Below are 18002 nucleotides of genomic sequence, written 5' to 3'. Positions count from 1 at the left end.
TGATTTAACGGGTCAAATATACCAACTGACTAGGTGTGTACGTAATAATTATCAAATTGTACAAAGAAATTGACCGAAGCAGGGGGTTCAAACCTTCAACCTCCAGAATACCAGATTTTTTATGTTTAGGGTACCAAAAGATGCGCAAGGCTCGAGGCTAAAAAAAAGTCAAAACAGCTCGGGTCATGAAAAAAAAAATGTCAAGGCTATCACGGAAAAAGTTGAGGGGGGGGGCACACTCGCCCCCCCCCCCCCCTCCCACAAGTGACTTGTGGATGGCAAGGAACTCTCCCGCAGAAAAATGAAGGGAGTAAGGACAGGTCTGGATTGTGAGAAGAGAGGGGAGATAGTCTGGTGCAGAGTGTTTCAGTGATTTGTGGTACCTCTCCAATGCTGCTCCAGGTTCCTGTGTCACACGGGACGGGGCTTGCGCTGGGATTGGTACAGACGCTGCCAGCCGGGCAGGCCGTGCAAACCTCAGCTTTAGCCGCACTGTATGTTCCTGAAAGACAAAAGTGTATACATTTTGTGAAACCACGGTATAAAGCTGCATCCTATTTTCTTGGCTACAACCGGCTTTAGCACACAAGCCAATGAGAAGTGAATTAAGTCGCTTGACATAGTTGCATGAGTGATTGGCGGCCGTAACCCGAGTAATTGGGACACGGCCTTACATTGTCGATATGTCAAGTCAATATGTCTCATATTTCTCAGATACATAATATTTTTGTTCACCCTAGAATGGATGCTAGTCAACTGCACATTTTACTCACTGCCAAATGCTGATTCCCATTTATACTCCTGGGTGGAGAGTAGCAAGTTGGGGTAAAGTAGCTTGCCCAAGGACACAATATATGGCTAGCAGGTGAATTTGAACTCTTGATACTCTGAACCACATCACAAACCCTAACCACTAGACCATGCCCAGTGTAGTTATTTTCCAAATTTCAAATTCTATTCTATTCCAAAAGTTCTCTGCTTAATAACGAAATAAATCATTAGTGTCAGAAACTGACAAATTCTGACGACATATGATTAAATTCTCACCAAGGGGGCACAAACTGACAAATTCTGATGACATATGATTGAATTCTCACCAAGGGGGCAAGTTGAGCAGACGCCGTCGCCCCTGGATGCATAGTACCCAGCCTCGCAGTCCACAGGAGCAATGGAGAGAGATCCATTCAGGCAGGTCTGGCCGGCAGGGCACAGACTACAGGACGAGGCACCGGCGCTACTCCACAGACCAGTTGGGCATTCCTGTCGATTCAATCGAAAAACTTATGGTGCTTAGTAAACAAAAGAGTGTAATAGGCAAAAGAGAAGGTGGGGGACCAGATCCTTTCAAATGACACACACTTCACTCTGACATTGGACCTTGTATAATATGGTTTTATTTTTTTGTAAATGGATCATTAATTCAAGTTTAATACTGTAATTAGAGGCTTTTTAAATGACAAGGTCTGGGACTCAGCATGTGACACCATGTGACAGCTCGTTTAACTTTGGTCATCATCATCGTTCGACTGTTCTTCAGCCGACCACAGATTTCTTCCAACCACTACGATGACTGGCAAGGTTGACAAGTTGCCTTGGTTGGAGCACAATGTCCTCTTCCCCCAGAATTACCAGTTAACATCGGTAGTTCACTCTAACGCCTATACTCAAGCCCCATCACCGATCGCACTGCTTTCAAGATTCTTCTTCATGTATTCCATTCACTACAAGGCACTTCACCCGGTTTATACATCTAACGCTAGACATATCCGATCACGAGAATTACTCCAATTGACTGTACCTCGTACTAATCACTCTTGGGGTCAACGGTCTTTCTCTCATGCTGCCCCAGAACTTTGGAACAATCTCCCACTTGAACTATGCCAAATGAAATCCCTGTCTACTTTCAAATCTACCCCACAACCCATCTGTTTTCCACCGTTTATGTAATTAACATTTTTCTTTGTTTTTATTAGCCATAAGCGTCAACCTTGGCAGATACCGGTGCTTTACCAAGTGATCATTATTGGTGGAGCACCGGAACGGCAATCCGGAGGTCACAGGTTCCAAACTCACTCTAGTCAATTACTTTGTTCAATCTTAAAAAACAAAAAACATCTGTGGGTACTTCAAACCAGTGCACCTTCCCTTTGAAACTCCATAAGGATTAACATAAGTTCAAAATATATACACCTGACTTTGTCAAATTAAAGAAAACTCAGCCTTTTCACAGAAATCATAAAATGAAATTCCTTCCTTTTCTGTAACTTTTTCATAATCAAGGATTTTCCAGGATTTTTCCTGCGGGAACTCTTGAAAAAATAACTTGTGACCTTTACGGCAGGGACCGCAGATAACTTACCGTGCAAACCTGTTGGCCGACCAGACTGTAGAACCCGGCGTCGCAGGTGACTGGCGAGTCGGCCTGGGACAGGCAGGACCTGCCGGCCGGGCAGGGCAGGCAGCGGGCCTGGCCCTCCTGGTCCTGGTAGGATCCCCCGGTGCAGAGCTGAGGGGTGCCTATGGGGGACGGGCAGTAGTAGCCCAGGGGGCAGGATACGCAGTGGGTGCCGTTGGAGTACTGGCCAATCTGTGGATTGCAAAATTTTTAATATCATGTTGTTATTTTAACTCCCTGGTTTTTTTTCCAGCAGCCGATTTCACGAAACAGTGCGTAACTTACGCCATGCGTAGGACTTCAGCAACACATTTATTGCGCAGCTGCGATCTATTTCACGAAACTTGGCATCGCCGCGCAACCCTTTAAATAATCTAAACATCTTGGGCAAGGATAATGACAGCATTTGCGACGGCTGTTTGTGTATAAGTTTCTTTGTTCATGAAACAGTCGTTGAATCACATCCGCCCACCGTTCTGACAAACAGTTTATCCGACTTTCTTCGGCATCGTGCGGAAACTCTAAAAACACCGTCACGGCTTAAAATAGCAGTTCATTTACTTCAAACACAAAGTTGTGGGTGTCTTGTATCAACCTTGATAAGTTGTGCAATCACCATGCTCCACAATGATCACAATTTGCTGGTAAAACAGGTCATTCTATAATCACCACTTACGGCATCTAAAATGATTGAGCAAGTTAAGCCAAAATTTGTTGTGCACTATGAAACTGACGTGAAATTGTCATAACTGAAATATTGCGTGGCGTGAAGTGTTGGGCAAGTTACGCAATCAATTGTGGCACAAGTGGACTTACGCAATGAATTTTAATTTCAGAACACTTACCAGACAGAGTCCAGGGTCCGAGTCTCCACCGCAGGCCGTACCAGCCGGGCAGCTGTAACACACGGTAGAGCCCTCTGGAGCATACTGTCAAAAACAAACAAGTTATTAAGTCTCTATTATAAGGTGGAATTTTGTGTCGGGGTAATATAAATCAAATTAGGTTTTGCCCTTCATCGACGTTTAAACACTGTATACTCAGTGTGTTACCTCCCGAGTGAAAGTTGGAAAAAATCACTCGGGTGGGACTCAAACCCACGACCTCCTGCTTTCTAGTGCAGATGTCTTACCACTCGACCACCGAGCTAACGGGATCGGTTGGCCGGTTCGAATCTGATGTACATAGCAGCGGGTACCGCATAAAGTTAAGTCTCGTTGGATATATTTCGCGCTGTATGTTGCCATTTTAAATTTCTGTGCCGTTTTGTTAGTTGACTGTTCATTCACTGTAATACACCAGCAGGATTTTTGAATGCCATTTTTCTCTCAAAAAATTAATTTGAAACTTCAGTATAGTTGGGAGCCCATATTTCCCCTACTGAACTCAATACTCCCAAATGTTATATACATGTAACCATTACAAAAGCTGTGGTTTTGCAGCATCAAGAAATAAAAATCTCAATTCTTAAAAAGTCTGAGTTTAAGCTTATTTTGGGAGACAGGTCACATATAGCATGGCTGCCAGTTACGCAAGAGTTGACATCGTTGATGACATTGCTGATGTGCAAAATCGTACATGCGTGACTTTAATTGATGTGCCATGCTGTATTGATTGGATATAATTGGCTTAACTGTGTACTGGGGTGAACTGTCATTCTGTAGAGACTCCTACATAACCTCCGATTTTCAGTTCATCAAAAACCGTCTTCACGTGTCGCCTCTCTGAATAAATCAAGGGTTGCCTTTCTTCACTTTGTTAATATCGAAAATACAAATGGAGAATCCGACTTACAAATCCTCCCGAGCAAGCCACGGGGCTTTCGCTCTTGACGGCACACTTGCTGTTGGCTGGACATATGGTGCAGCTGGTGGATCCACTGTCTGTCGTGTAGTAACCATCAGGACACTGAAACAAAACAAGTTAACGACACAGCAAACAGGTCTGTATCAATCACAGATGAACTACTTTCACCGTGTATTTTAACAGAACTGTACAAAACAGACACAATGTCGCACTCAGTACATAAATATAGCATGGTTTGAGGGTGGATAGTTGATATTAGCTCCCTGAGTTATTTGTAGTTGGCAAACTAGTCCCTGAGGGGAAAGCCGATAGAACTAGTTTGTCAACTTCCAATACTCAGGGGAGTTAATATCTATTATCAACCTGATTTAAACCACGTTAATTTTTTTTACTATACCTCATTACCAACATTTCGTAAAGTTATACATCAACGCTAAATGCTTTTTTATCACGTGCCCCAATCTTTTCCTGTAGCTAGGGCAACATTTGCCCATGTGTATCACACAGGTAGGCTAGTTCCACGATTGCTTTGTAAAGTCCATACATTACACATGTGCCTATGGAATCAGCTGCAGCCACTTCCCATAGACCTGTGTGTTAATTCTAGCCGTAGCCAGGTAATTCAGACCCGGCTTCAGAGTCATAAATACTTCATGTTGGACTTACAGCTGTGCAGTTGCTGGCTCCGTCGATGTCGGAGTAGTACCCGGGGGGACATTGAGATGATGCTGCTGTCGCATCGGGGCAAGCAGAACCTGAATCCAAATGCAAAACAAATTAAATTAACGACTGGGTGGTGTAAATTTTAACATTGGGTTTTACTATTGCCCATTACAACTACATGTACATACGGTAACATACGGGTCTATGGGAAGTTGTGGTGAGCGTGGCCTAGTGGTTAGGGTTTGATGATCAGGGGCCAATTTCACGGCGCTGCTAAGCACAAAAATTTGCTTAGCACAAAAAAAAAAGTCTGGCTTATAAGAGCACGTTACCAGCCAAAACTCCATGTGATGTATATTTGCTATAGCATGAAAATCACTTGGAGTTTTGGCTGGTTAACTGCTTTTATAAGCCAGACTTTTTTGTGCTAAGCAATTTTTTTGCTTAGCAGCGCTGTGAAATTGGGCCCAGAGGGTCAAGGACTCGTGACCAGAGGGTCAGGGGTTTTGAATCCAGCTGCTGGCCATATGTTGTGTCCTTGGGCAAGCCACTTCATCCCCACTTGCCTCTCTCCACCCAGGAGTAGAAATGGGTATTGGCATTAGTTGGGGAGTAGAGCTGCATCCCATCCAGGGGGAATAGAAATATTCATGCTACTGAAACCGGAGATAAAGCCAGCCTGATGGGACACATTGGCTCGTGACAGACTTTTATGACAACTACGTGGGAACAAACTGACAATAGAAGTAGCCGTAGCTCTGAAGGTCAGGTTTCAGACATGGCCCAATGATAAATGAAATAAAAAGAACTTTGGAGCGGCTAATCATCCTTACTCGCAGCAGAAGCTGGATTGCAAAGAACTCAGCTACAATGTGGTTGAGCCAAAGGCATGTAAAGGTGCCTTAGGCAGCCGTTATACGACCCATGTCTTACCATGGAGCACAGTCAGATTGCCAAGTGTTGATGTTTTGTGAAGGGAAGACAATCAGAGAACACGGAGAAAAAGTTTGGTGGCACTGGAGGGAATCACTGAACAACTCTACTCTAATAAACTGAGCCAGGAATCGAACCCAGCCCACAGCGGTGACAGGGAGGCACTTTACGCACTGCACCCCCCATGCCAATGACGATAATAAATACAAATGATATGTTTTCAGCCTTTTTGTAACTCACCCTTAAGGCACTCCGTACAGTTGGTCCGCCCTTCCGTGTCAGCGTACCACCCGGAGGGGCAGCTGGTCGGGGCGGCCGGTGGGGGGTCAGGGCAGTAGTGTCCCCTGGGGCATGGGTCGCAGGATTGACTACCCGCTGCAGAGTACTCGCCCGAGTTGCATGTGATGGGCTGTTGGTCTGTCGTCGGACACCTGTGATTCACAAAAAAAAGTTAGTATGCATGCAAAAAGAGAGATTTCTTATAAAAAGAGAAGGCTGTACAAGCAGAGTCTAGGAAATAGATAATCGAGCAGTGAATGTCTATGATATGCACAAATATTAGGATTTATACTCAAAAGCACTTGTACTGCATCATATTAAATTGTATTCATAAATACCTAACACTGTTTAGCCATTCCTATTGGGTGAGAGCCCGTCACATAGCCGATCTTAACGGTTGATAAAACACCGGCTGGCTGGTCTTGAACACTTTTCCAGTGTCATATGAAATTTGGACTCCTATGAAATCTGGTCCCTTTTACTTTTTATTGGTTGAACGTTCACAATCCTCAGGTAGGCATATGCAATACTATGAATGAGTCCGTATTTTATAGTCCTAAATTTACACTAGATAATTGTACACTGGCACAGCTGCATTCTACACCACATCACACAGTACGCTCCACGCGTGTGCCAATCTCCATATATAAGGAGTTGTTGTATATAAAAGACTACCCACGAGGGGCATACCATAACATAGCTAGAGAAGTGCTTAAAAATAAATGTAGTACAATTGTTGAACAAAATCTTAGGAAATTTATATTTTTTTAGTTGTTTTGACTCTTCGACCAAAAAATGTGTTGATGAATGTGCTCAGCTTGGGTCATTATCAACGTCCAGACTCCAAACCGGTCTTAAAAAAAGTGTTTAAATCCAGCCAAGCACATATTATATTCCCGTTTTTATTCCCTTAAAAAATCTAAACAATCATTGAGTGCTTGGGTGGTTTTGGGACTGTACAAGGATTTAGGCATGGTAGTTTCGAGCAGTACAGGGACTCATGGGTTAACCTACTTGTGTCCTGCAGGGCACTCCGTGCAGCTGGAGTTTCCACCCAGGGAGTAGAAGCCAGCATTGCAGGGGACGGGCGTCGCGGATCGGCTGAAACACTCGGAGCCCGCCGGGCAGACCGTGCAGCTAATGGCTTCAGTTTCGTTGGAGAACGTGCCTTCTTCACAACTACAGAGAGTCGACAAAGAAAGTGGGAGTATTGAGTAGAAATGCACTATAGGGAAAGATTAATCTTGCCATTACTTGATCAGTCACAGACAGTCAAAAATCTCGTTCACTTCCCCAACCATGCATTTCTATACAGGCTAGTAAAAATCAGATTACATTTTGTGTAAACACAGGGACTAGTCAAATTTTATCAACTGACAAAAGTGATACTCCTTTATGCTGTCGACTTCCATAAGTGATTACAAATAACAAACTAATTACGCAAAAAAAATCATTTGAACTCGTTCTTAATGATACTTGAATAGCAAACTACAAAGTACCAAGGTACAAACAGGGACAGGAAATACCCCAAGTTTGCAGAGCGACCCACATGGTTTTTAGGAGGTTATTTTTGGTAATTTTTTTCGGGGGGGGGGGGGAAGTTCAGCGCACCTGATCTGTGCAGACAGTCCATCTACAGGGCAGTAGAATCCTGTGCTGCAACTGTGACAGCTCGTGTCCCCTTCCGGAGCGTAGAATCTGGCGAGACACTGCATTGGCGAGGACGATGTGGACGAGCAGTTGAAGCCCGCAGGGCACAGCGTGCACATTGTGGTGTTGCCTAGTGAATACTCCCCGCTGTTGCACTCAGTCGGACCTGCGTAAATAGTCAGAATCAAGTGTGGATGTGTCTCAATTTATATTCAGGACGAGTTCCAGGCATGCTCCGGGAAATTTTCATCAGCAACTGCTTGACTCATCAATACTGATAACTTCACTACGGGAATCCTGTAACTTATACCCAATATAATGTCTGTAACTTGTCAGGGACTCGTCTCGGTTAAGAATGAAGACGGGCCCTAAGTAATCTTTTGAGGTAACTTTGTTAAGACTGTTATGACTGTGCTTCTTCACATACGTGTGACGTTGCAGTGTGTTTTCTACAATAGCTCATTGTTAACATTCCTTAAGCTTCTGAAATTCCATTTTTTTTTTCTCCATACATTGTTCAAAACTTTAGTTAACACATCCTTGTGCTTCTGAATTCCAATAACTCTCAATTACTTTTCTCAATTACTTTTCCGTGACTTCTGGAAAAACTTTATCCAGTCTCTGTAATTTCTTTTTTTCCAGAATCTGACAATTTTTTCCTAGATCATGTCCGTGCAACAAGGTCGTATCTCCTAAAATGGCATATGATGTCATGTACGTGAAACGCGAGCTTTTAATGTCAAAAGGTTGTATCTTGCTTAAAATAACTCGGATGTACATACGAAGTCAATGGACGTCGAGATACGCGAGATAAGCGTATTCGCTTGAGATACGACTTTGTTGCAGAATCGAGTTACAACTTTGTTGCACTGACGCAATGAGACGTCTCTTTATTACTTCCAACACATTTCTATTTTATATCTGTACATTTCCCATGTATGATCATTTTTTAATGAGATCTAGCAAAGAATAGTCTGCAAGGCTTTCAATAATTACCTGAGACAAAACACTGGATTGAGCCAATTTGTCATTTCTTTTTAAAATCCGCACTTCAACTACATTAAATTCATGAGCAGTATATTTTCCGTGCTGTCCGACAGCATGCACTGCAGGATTTAAAACAAACAATCTCCAGCTTATTAGTGCAGATGCCTTAACCACTCGACCACTGAGTTTGCCAAGGTTAGCTAACTGGTCAAATCTGAATATTGCAATCAGTATCTTGTAATAGGGATTATTATTATTTATTTTTTTATTGCAGAAATGTTACAACTGTACAAAATAATTTACTTGAGCTTGGGTCCAGACACGCATATCCAGCCGGGCACAGCTCACAGGATGAAGAGTTGGAGCTACTGGCATAACTCCCCTCGGGACAGTCCGTGCAGTACTTGGCCGCACCAGTGCTGCAATGAAGAAGATGTCAAGAAGCTGATTAAATCTGTCATATTAGGTTTTGCCTTTCACCAACTTTTAAACACTGTATACTCAGTGTGTAACCTCCTGAGGAAAAGTTGAAAAATCACTCGGGTGGGACTCGAACCCACGACCTCCTGCTTTCTAGTGCAGATGTCTTGCCACTCGACCACCGAGCTAACAGGATCGGTTGGCCGGTTCGAATCTGATGTACATAGCAGCAAGTACCGCATAAACTATAATAAGATGGAATTTTTTTGCGCCGGGGTGATATAAATCAAATTAGGTTTTAGGGCAAAACCTCATTTGATTTACATCGCCCTGGTGCAAAAATTCCATCTTATATTGGTTAAATCTGGGATACATGTACCTTGCTGTACTTAACAAGGTTGCTGTTGGCTAACTGTATGGCTAACTTGGGACGTCCAAAGCATGGGCGTCGCCAGGATTTTTTCTAGAGGGGGGCAAAAAAATTTTTGGCCAAAAAATTCTTGTATTTCTCAACCTATTCTCGATTTATCAGTTCTAGAGGGGGGCAGGGACATTTTGCCCCCCCCCCCCCAACTCATTAAATTTACACCACTTTGTCTTCACGCCTCTTTTTCTTCTTCTTTTTTTTGTTTTCTTTTTCTTCCTTTATTTTCTTTTTTTTTTGCTTTTCCAGGGGGGGGGGGCAAGTGCCCCCCCTTGCCCCCACCTCGCGACGCCCATGGTCCAAAGTCTGCTCCCCAGCCTGTGGGTTGGTTAACTGGCTGGCTCGCTCCGGCCCCAACCAACAACCCCAACACAAAGGGAATGTGTCTGCATTGACTTTCTTCAGATCCACTAAACGTTAGCTCCTTTCTCAACATAAGGTTCCCCTTCTTTATTATTATTATTATTATTAATGGTTTATTTTATTAAACTTTCACGGCCATAAGGCCGAATTGCAGTTTAATTAACACACATTAAAAATCGTTACATATTAAAATTACAGAGAATTGCATCGTGTAAAAGATACAATAAAAAGGTAAATCACAACAAAATACACACAAGTAATAAAAATTAAAATCATTCAAATCTGACTGCGTAAAATACGCAGTCGCAGTCCCCCCACAGAGATGGCCGTCATTGAGTGAGCTCTATACGTTCATGAATACCCAACTTACTTCATGTAATAAGTTAACCAGTTAACCAGAAACTGTCCAGCAAGCTGCCGTGCAAGCATGTTCCCAGCTGTGTGCACTGGTAAAACTTGAGGACGAGTGGCTAAACAGTCATGATTTGTCTGTCTGCACCACCAATATCTACTGGCCTGGCACTGTGTTGTATTGATTTATCACACGCTGGGTTTCGACATGTCTAGCAACTTGGCCTGAATGATTTCGGAAAGGCATTCTCAAATGTTTATGCCCCCAGCACAATGCATGTGGGTTATTCTTTAAATTAAGGGTCCAAAGTGTGACGTTTGTCCTGTCCCTCTTTACCATGGTACAGGTACTTTAAAAAATTACCATTCAAGTATCAAAAAGAATGACTTTAAGTGATTTTTTTGATTTGTTGGGTAGGTACTTTGCTATTCATAATCACTCTCGGAGGATTGCATTAAGGAGTGCATCAGAATTATCAAATCATAGATGTCAGATGTAACAGGGACAGGAAAAACAAGTGGACCCCGAAGTTATGGAATGATGATGCATGTGCATTACGTATATAAATTTCACAATGTCATAGACACTTGTGTCTTTATTGTTACGTCTCAATTGACAGTCAGTGCAATGAGAGATACGTAAGGCCATGTCCGAATTACCCGGATGCAGCTTGAAATAGCACCCGTGTCTACGGTAGTGGCTGCAGCCACTTCCCATAGACTCGTGTGTAATTTTAAGCCGTAGCCAAGCAATTCAGACAAGCCCTAATATATAGCTGGTGGAAATGCATGGCCTGCATGCACACATGTCTATGGTAGTGGCTGCAGCCACTTCCCAGAGACTCGTGTGTGATTTTAAGCCGTAGCCAAGCAATTCAGACAAGCCCTAATATACAGCTGGTGGAAATGCATGGCCTGCATGCACACATGTCTATGGTAGTGGCTGCAGCCACTTCCCAGAGACTCGTGTGTAATTTTAAGCCGTAGCCAAGCAATTCAGACAAGCCCTAATATACAGCTGGTGGAAATGCATGGCCTGCATGCCTCTCCAGATTCCCATTCACCTGTACTTTCCCGGTGGGCAGACCTGCGGTGAAGCTGACGTGGTGCTACATTTGGATCCCGAGGGACAGGCACTGCACTGTGTCGAACCTGGAAAGATTATCGTTCAAAATTTGGATTACCACTTGCATCCATTTACGGTCTGAAAAGGGTTCTGCTTTTTTTGACTCACCCTATATTGTGTGTGCTTAGCAAATTTACTCACCTTGGCTGTCCGCGTACTCGCCGTCTACGCATGCCCGGCACTCCGTCCACGCCGCCTCGCTGTAGTGACCCCTCGGACAGATGACCGGGGTCAGGTGGGGGCTGGGGCACCGGTAGCCCGCCTCGCAATCTTGGCATGCGCTGGAACCGGTCTCGTTTGCGTAGGTGCCTGGATAAATCATTCACAAATATAAGGAATTAGGACAAAGTGTTCTTTTTGTTAATTTTGAAATGACTTGAGGTTAATATGCTTTCATGTTCCCAAATAATATTAATACCAGTATATTGACTGCTTTGACTGATGTTGCAAAACTAGCAACCTGAGGTGATCCATGGAACACTCTGTTTCTCTGAGGTGACGCCATGCATCACCTAGGGATGCTAGTTGTACTATACCATGAGTTACATACAAAAGCAGTCAATATTTGTTAATTATGACATCTCACCCACAGATTATGCTCCATTTTGAAGAATCTGATTTAGTAAACAAAAAATCCAAAACAAGTAAACTTTTATTTCAATTTGACTATAGTTGAAAATTTACTTGCACTTTTGTAAACTTCCATTGCATTAACTATATGTGCAAAAATCTGAAGCACATACAATGTACTTGTAGGATCAATAAACGAATGTGAAAAATGCATTATTTGTGTTATACAACACCTGAATAAATCCTCATCTGATGATTGGTCAGAACCAAAGACCATGTGACCGTGCAATGGAACTTCTATTTACCATGGAACAAAACTGTTATTTTTGCGGTGAGGCCATGCCATGGGTGGGGACAAATAATGCCAATCAGATCATGGAGATTAATTCAGGCATTGTATAAAAAACAATTAATGAATACCATGTTATTGTGCTCTTTGCCAATCAAGGGACAGAATCTGTAGGTGAGGTGTTATACATGTAAAGCACAATATACAGTCGAGTCTCGTTAAAGGGAATATACATCATTGGCTTTTGCTGCAATTTTCAGAAATGAACTATTTGAGGGGTTAGTATAATAGATCAAATATTGTTTAACTGACATGTTTGAAGTTTTGTGTTACGAAAATGCTTGAAAAACCAAGAAAAACAAAAATGTTTAAGTAGTCTGGTTCCCTGACTCCACTAAAGATAAAATGGATCAATTTATAGATGTCAGAAAATTGTAAGGTAAGGGAACCAGTCTAGCTGGCCTGCACCCGTTCATGAACATGTAACCAATAGCAAACAAAATTTGGACTGAAAAAATATTGTAAATTTGGAGCAGTAGTTGAAAAATAGTTAGGTTTTTCCAACGGTGGTCGGCCGACCACCGTTGGAAATGTATACAAAAATACAATTTTCTTGAAAATGACTTGACATCAGGTGCCATAATTTTAAAGGATGCTTTAGGCTGTCATTTATTAACATCCTAGTAAGGTATTTCGTAAAAACTTGGTAGTTTTATTTTTCGATGTTTGCAAATGTTGTATATTCCCTTTAATACAAACTCGTTCGGACCTAGCCAAATTGTTTGTTATAACCAGAATTTTGTATTAACAGAGTTTGTACTAAAGAGATTCGACTGTACAGTACATGTACAATGTACTTGGTGGATCTGCAGTGAAAGTGTATGTGCAGCACTTTTGTGCATAAAGTGAGGGTACATTCACCTGCAATGTATAGACCCATTCATTAAGCCCCACACATTTATACCCGCAAACCCTCATTTTTACCTCTGCCCAGTTCTGTCTCGTTTTGCCAGAATGCCTCACATTTGTACGTTAGTAAAAATGTTATTGAATGTCATTATTGGGCGCAATCGGCGGATCTGCGTGATTGGTCAATCGCTCAGAAACGCACAAGTTTTGCGTGATCAGTCGATCGCAGACTTTACTTATCCCTTTTTCAAAACAAGAGCTGTGAATTTGAAAAAAAAGGTGATCGACTGATGGCGGCGTGATCGACCGATGGCGCAGCGCGATCGACCAATCAAATAGATCCACCAATCGCGCCCAAGATCATTTTCTACTCTGCAATGCTGAATAAATGCATACTTTTTGTAAACTTAACAACTGTGCATTAACGCTGAACCAACAAGTACAACTGTTATTTCGTCGTACAATACAACATGCAATGTACATATGCAATGTGAAACGTGCAATGTGAAGAATATAAACAGTCCATATTTTTGACTGATTGAGGGCAATATATCTGTAATCGGTAGTTTTACTGCATTTTTCTTTTTCAACCAGCATTTTGTCTGTGAAGTACAGAGCAGGTTACTTTTGAGAAAATAACTTTGAAAAGTGTATTCACTGATGTTTTCAAAACCAAATTGGTGGCATTAAATAGTGCCCTTATGCAGTCAAATATATGATCTAATGATTACTGACATATATTTACAGGTTCTGATACCACTCACCAATGGAACCACGTGCTACAAAATGCATTGAATGATGTGAAGAGTCTATTTCCAAAATGCAATAAATGCCATATTGTTCACTTTTAGAATCCCACCCTTCCCTGGCTGCAACAGGTTTAATGAATAAGTTCCGGTAAAAGGTGAAGTATAGAAACAGCTGTCATACCAAGTTTCACATTCAGGCAGATTTGTACATGTACGAGTATGTTTTTTCCAAATGGATATATCGCGTTTTGGAAATAAACTCTTCATGTTTTCAAGTATTTTTAGGCTTTGATATTGGTTCGTATTAGCTGAATAAATGGAATTATTAGATTTTTTTATCAATATGGTTCTATGGCTGGACAATGACATTTGACATGGACAGACGATACAAAGGAAAGTTACGTTATACTTACATGCCTGCTGTGCTTACAATTTACAGAATGAAATGAATACGTGTTCTACTGGCACACTTTGGTATAATGTGTTAATTTTCTTCAAGCAATATACATGTAAAATGTATACATCATGGACCATGTTTCAAGGCGCTGCTTAACTTTTAATACAGTTCTTGCTTTTTTAATATGGATCTGTGGCTGGACAATGACATTTGACATGGACAGACGATATAAAGGAAAGTTACGTTATACTTACATGCCTGCTGTGCTTACCATTTTACAGAATGAAATGAATACTGGCACACTTTGGTACAACGTGTTAATTTTCATGTGCAATGTGTTAATTTTCTTCACGCAATATACATATGTACAATGTATACATCATGGACCATGTTTCAAGGCGCTGCTTAAAAGTTATAGTTCTTGCTTTTTTTAATATGGTTTTGTGGCTGGACAATGACATTTGCGTTGGACAGACAATACAAAGGAAAGTTACCCGGTATGTTATACTTACATGCCTGCTGTGCTTACCATTTTACAGAATGAAATGGAATATGTATGTGTACCGACTGGCACACTTTGGTACAATGTGTTAATTTACATATATGTGCAATGTGTTAATTTTCTTCATGCAATATACAATGTACAATGTACATGTATGTACTTTGTCCGTCCATGCATCATGAACCAATTTCAAGGCACTGCTCAACAGTTAGCAAAATAGTTCTGCTATACAGCAGGAAATTTTACTGACGTTATTCCTGGCATACACACATTGGTGCACACTGCACATAGAGATTCCTTTTGCTGTGTCACTGACATGACCAAAGTTTACAGTGCACTACTTTGCCCTTTGCTACGCTTACTGTTTACAGTCGATATGAACAAACAGAAGCCCTGTCTGCAGAAAATTTGTGCTGAGCAATGCCATGAAGTAAGGCCAAGCAAATGGAAAAGCGAGCAATGTGTACATTATAAGGTGACTGCTCTATGTTCCAACACCCCTATGTTCTGACACCCCTACAAAATGTATGTTCCGACAACCTGCATATAAGACTGTGTACTCCCGGCTAGGGTTAGGGTTAGGGTTAGGGTTAGGGCTAGGGTTAGGGTTAGGGTTAGGGTTAGGGTTAGGAATAGGAATATGTGCAGTCAAAACATAGGGGTGTCAGAACATAGAGGTGTAACCCATTATAAACCCTTAAGATTAGTCAACTATTAATCTTTACCACGAATGGATTACACGCTTCCTGTAACGCACTTACCGCCAACAGTACAGAGCAGAAATGCATGAAATGTGACACACATTGTACATTAACAATGCCACATTTATATTACACATGTACAGACAAGTACTACAATTTGTACCCCAAAATGTCAGAAATTTCTGTTAATGAACATCTGAAATTCGCACGTTTGATGTTCACAGTCAAAATTCATTGGAGGCTTTGAAAATTCTTCAAGCCACGATATGAACTGCAGATGTTTTGTTCTGAAGAAATTTTCAGACATTTTGGGGTTTTTACCGGTAGAGTGACGTGTTAGATGTACCGTATGTGACCATTTTCCCCAGCAATTATGCCGTGTGACATACTCTTTACCCTGCAATTTCTAAGCATGCACATGATGTATCCGTGTACATATACATGAAGTGAGGTTTTGTTACGTGAACAACCTGTGCAGTGCATCACCGCCAATGTAACCCGTGCAATGCGAGTGAAAGTGGAGGGGAGAATGGGGTGCCAGTATGTGTGGGTGCTATGTGCGGAGTATAAACAGGAATGGGATTGTAGGATAGACATGGGTCACCTGCGGAACAGTTTATCATCTGCGAGGTCCCGTCGAACGGGCAGAAGTATCCGATGCCGCAGGGATCACAAGAGTCGCTGCCGACGGTGGCGTAGGTACCGGCCATGCACTCGACGGGCGAAGCGCCCCCGGCGCAGGAGAAGCCAGCCGGGCAAGGGTCGCAGGAGGTGGCCTCGGCCAGACTGTAGTAGCCTGGGTTGCAGGCAGTCTGTGCGGTGGAGGTACAGTAGTAACCCGCAGTGCATGGCGAGCAGGATTGCTGATTTGTATTGGCTTGGTAGTAGCCCTCGGGGCACGCCGTAGGTTCGATCAGACCGTCCACGGGACAATAGAAGCCCTGTTCGCAAGGTTCGCAAGTGCTGCTTCCGTTACGGGAGTAGGTACCGGCGGTGCATTTCTGAGGCGGGTCAGTCCCGGAGCACTCGTACCCGCCATCACAAAGCAAGCATGAAGTTGCCCCGGCGTAGCTGTAGGATCCAGCATCGCAGGGTGTTTGGGTTGTGCGGGTGCAGTAGTAGCCTTGGCTGCATTGCGTGCAGGTAACAGCACCAGTGGAATTGGAGAGGAACCCTTCAGGACACTGTACTGGTTCGTAGGTTCCGGGCGTCTCGCAGTAAAAGCCAACCTCACAAGGCTCGCAGGCGCTGCTGCCGTTGTAGGAGTAGGTTCCCGGGAGGCACAGCTGTGGTGACGAAGTACCAGCGCAAGTGTGACCACCGGGACATGACAAACAACTCGTTGCTCCTGCGTTACTGTAGGTGCCGGCATCGCACGGCGTCTGGGTAGTGGATGTGCAGTAGTAACCAGCGCTGCACTGAGTGCATGCATCGGCCCCGGTAGAATTTGAGAAAGAACCTTCGGGGCACTGTGTCGGTTCAACAGTTGCAGGCGTCTCACAGTAAAAGCCAACCTCACAAGGAGTGCATACACTACTACTATTCCAGGCATACAATCCAGCCAGGCACAATTGTGGGGCTGAGGTACCAGCGCATGAATAACCGCCAGGACAGCCCAGACAGCTCGTCGCCTGGGCGTTGCTGTATGTTCCTGACCCACACGGCGTCTCCTGGGTCGCTGAGCAGCTGTATCCGGCCTGGCAGGGGTAGCACTCTGTGAGGCCCGTATCGTTGGCGAAATCCCCCAGAGCGCAGGGCAGCTGTACCCCGCTCTCATCCGCGGGACAATAATGACCCAGACCGCAAGCCTGACAAGTTGAACTTCCCAGGACAGCATACGTTCCCGCCAGACAGCGTGACGGGGCCGTGCCCCCGGCGCATTGAAAACCCTCGGGGCATTTGACGCAGATTGTGGAATTGGCCCCGCTGTACTCGCCGGGGTCGCAGGCTGTTTGACTGGTCGGGGAGCAGAAGTACCCCTCTTGGCATGGAGTACATGACGACTGGCCGTCCGTGCTCGTATAGGTACCTGTTTTTATTCGGGAGTAACTGGTTATTTTTTAAAGCCCTGTTTACGAGAATACTATTTCAAGTAATTTGAGTTATGACTTTAGATAATGATTATAATGCAGAACCAAATCTTGATTTGTTTTTCTTTGTGCCAATTTTTTCCCCAGACATTTTCTTTAACGTGGAAGGCCAAATCTTGATTGCTTGTTTCAAAGGTGGAAAAAGGACTGGACATTTCAAAGGCATTTCTAAAAAATGGAATACTATCCAATCTACTAATGCCTTGCATTTGCTATCATCAAAATAAAACTACATGTAGCTTTCCAGTACTGAAAAAAAGACTTTGTTTTTTGTCTTGTTATCTTTATCTCTGGATACTTTGACCTCAAGTTCCCACTTCAGAATTTCAGGCTTCTGAGCTCCTAAATTTAGGAGTCTCTAGCTCAATTTAATATTGCACATATTCTGCTCTAGGAAC

General features: G+C 43.1%; 1 protein-coding gene across 1 annotated transcript in view; it reads right to left on the bottom strand.

Annotated features, from left to right (window-relative positions):
- The window catches only part of LOC119735195, a 179781-nt gene that overhangs the window by 148716 nt on the left and 13063 nt on the right, over positions 1 to 18002 (bottom strand). Inside the window, exons 6-18 of the mRNA XM_038208901.1 lie at positions 16119 to 17543; positions 11539 to 11706; positions 11336 to 11423; positions 9017 to 9132; positions 7688 to 7892; positions 7091 to 7255; positions 6038 to 6228; positions 4868 to 4956; positions 4190 to 4303; positions 3241 to 3324; positions 2360 to 2587; positions 1098 to 1260; positions 384 to 502 (exon numbers count right to left, since the gene is read on the bottom strand). Of these exons, the coding sequence (XP_038064829.1) occupies positions 384 to 502; positions 1098 to 1260; positions 2360 to 2587; positions 3241 to 3324; positions 4190 to 4303; positions 4868 to 4956; positions 6038 to 6228; positions 7091 to 7255; positions 7688 to 7892; positions 9017 to 9132; positions 11336 to 11423; positions 11539 to 11706; positions 16119 to 17543 (3155 nt within the window). The remainder of the gene's footprint in view (positions 1 to 383; positions 503 to 1097; positions 1261 to 2359; positions 2588 to 3240; positions 3325 to 4189; positions 4304 to 4867; positions 4957 to 6037; positions 6229 to 7090; positions 7256 to 7687; positions 7893 to 9016; positions 9133 to 11335; positions 11424 to 11538; positions 11707 to 16118; positions 17544 to 18002) is intronic.

Source organism: Patiria miniata, unplaced genomic scaffold (assembly GCF_015706575.1).
Source record: "Patiria miniata isolate m_02_andy unplaced genomic scaffold, ASM1570657v1 HiC_scaffold_29, whole genome shotgun sequence".
In the NCBI taxonomy this organism is placed as follows: Eukaryota; Metazoa; Echinodermata; class Asteroidea; order Valvatida; family Asterinidae; genus Patiria; species Patiria miniata.
This window is presented reverse-complemented; position numbering and strand designations above follow the sequence as displayed.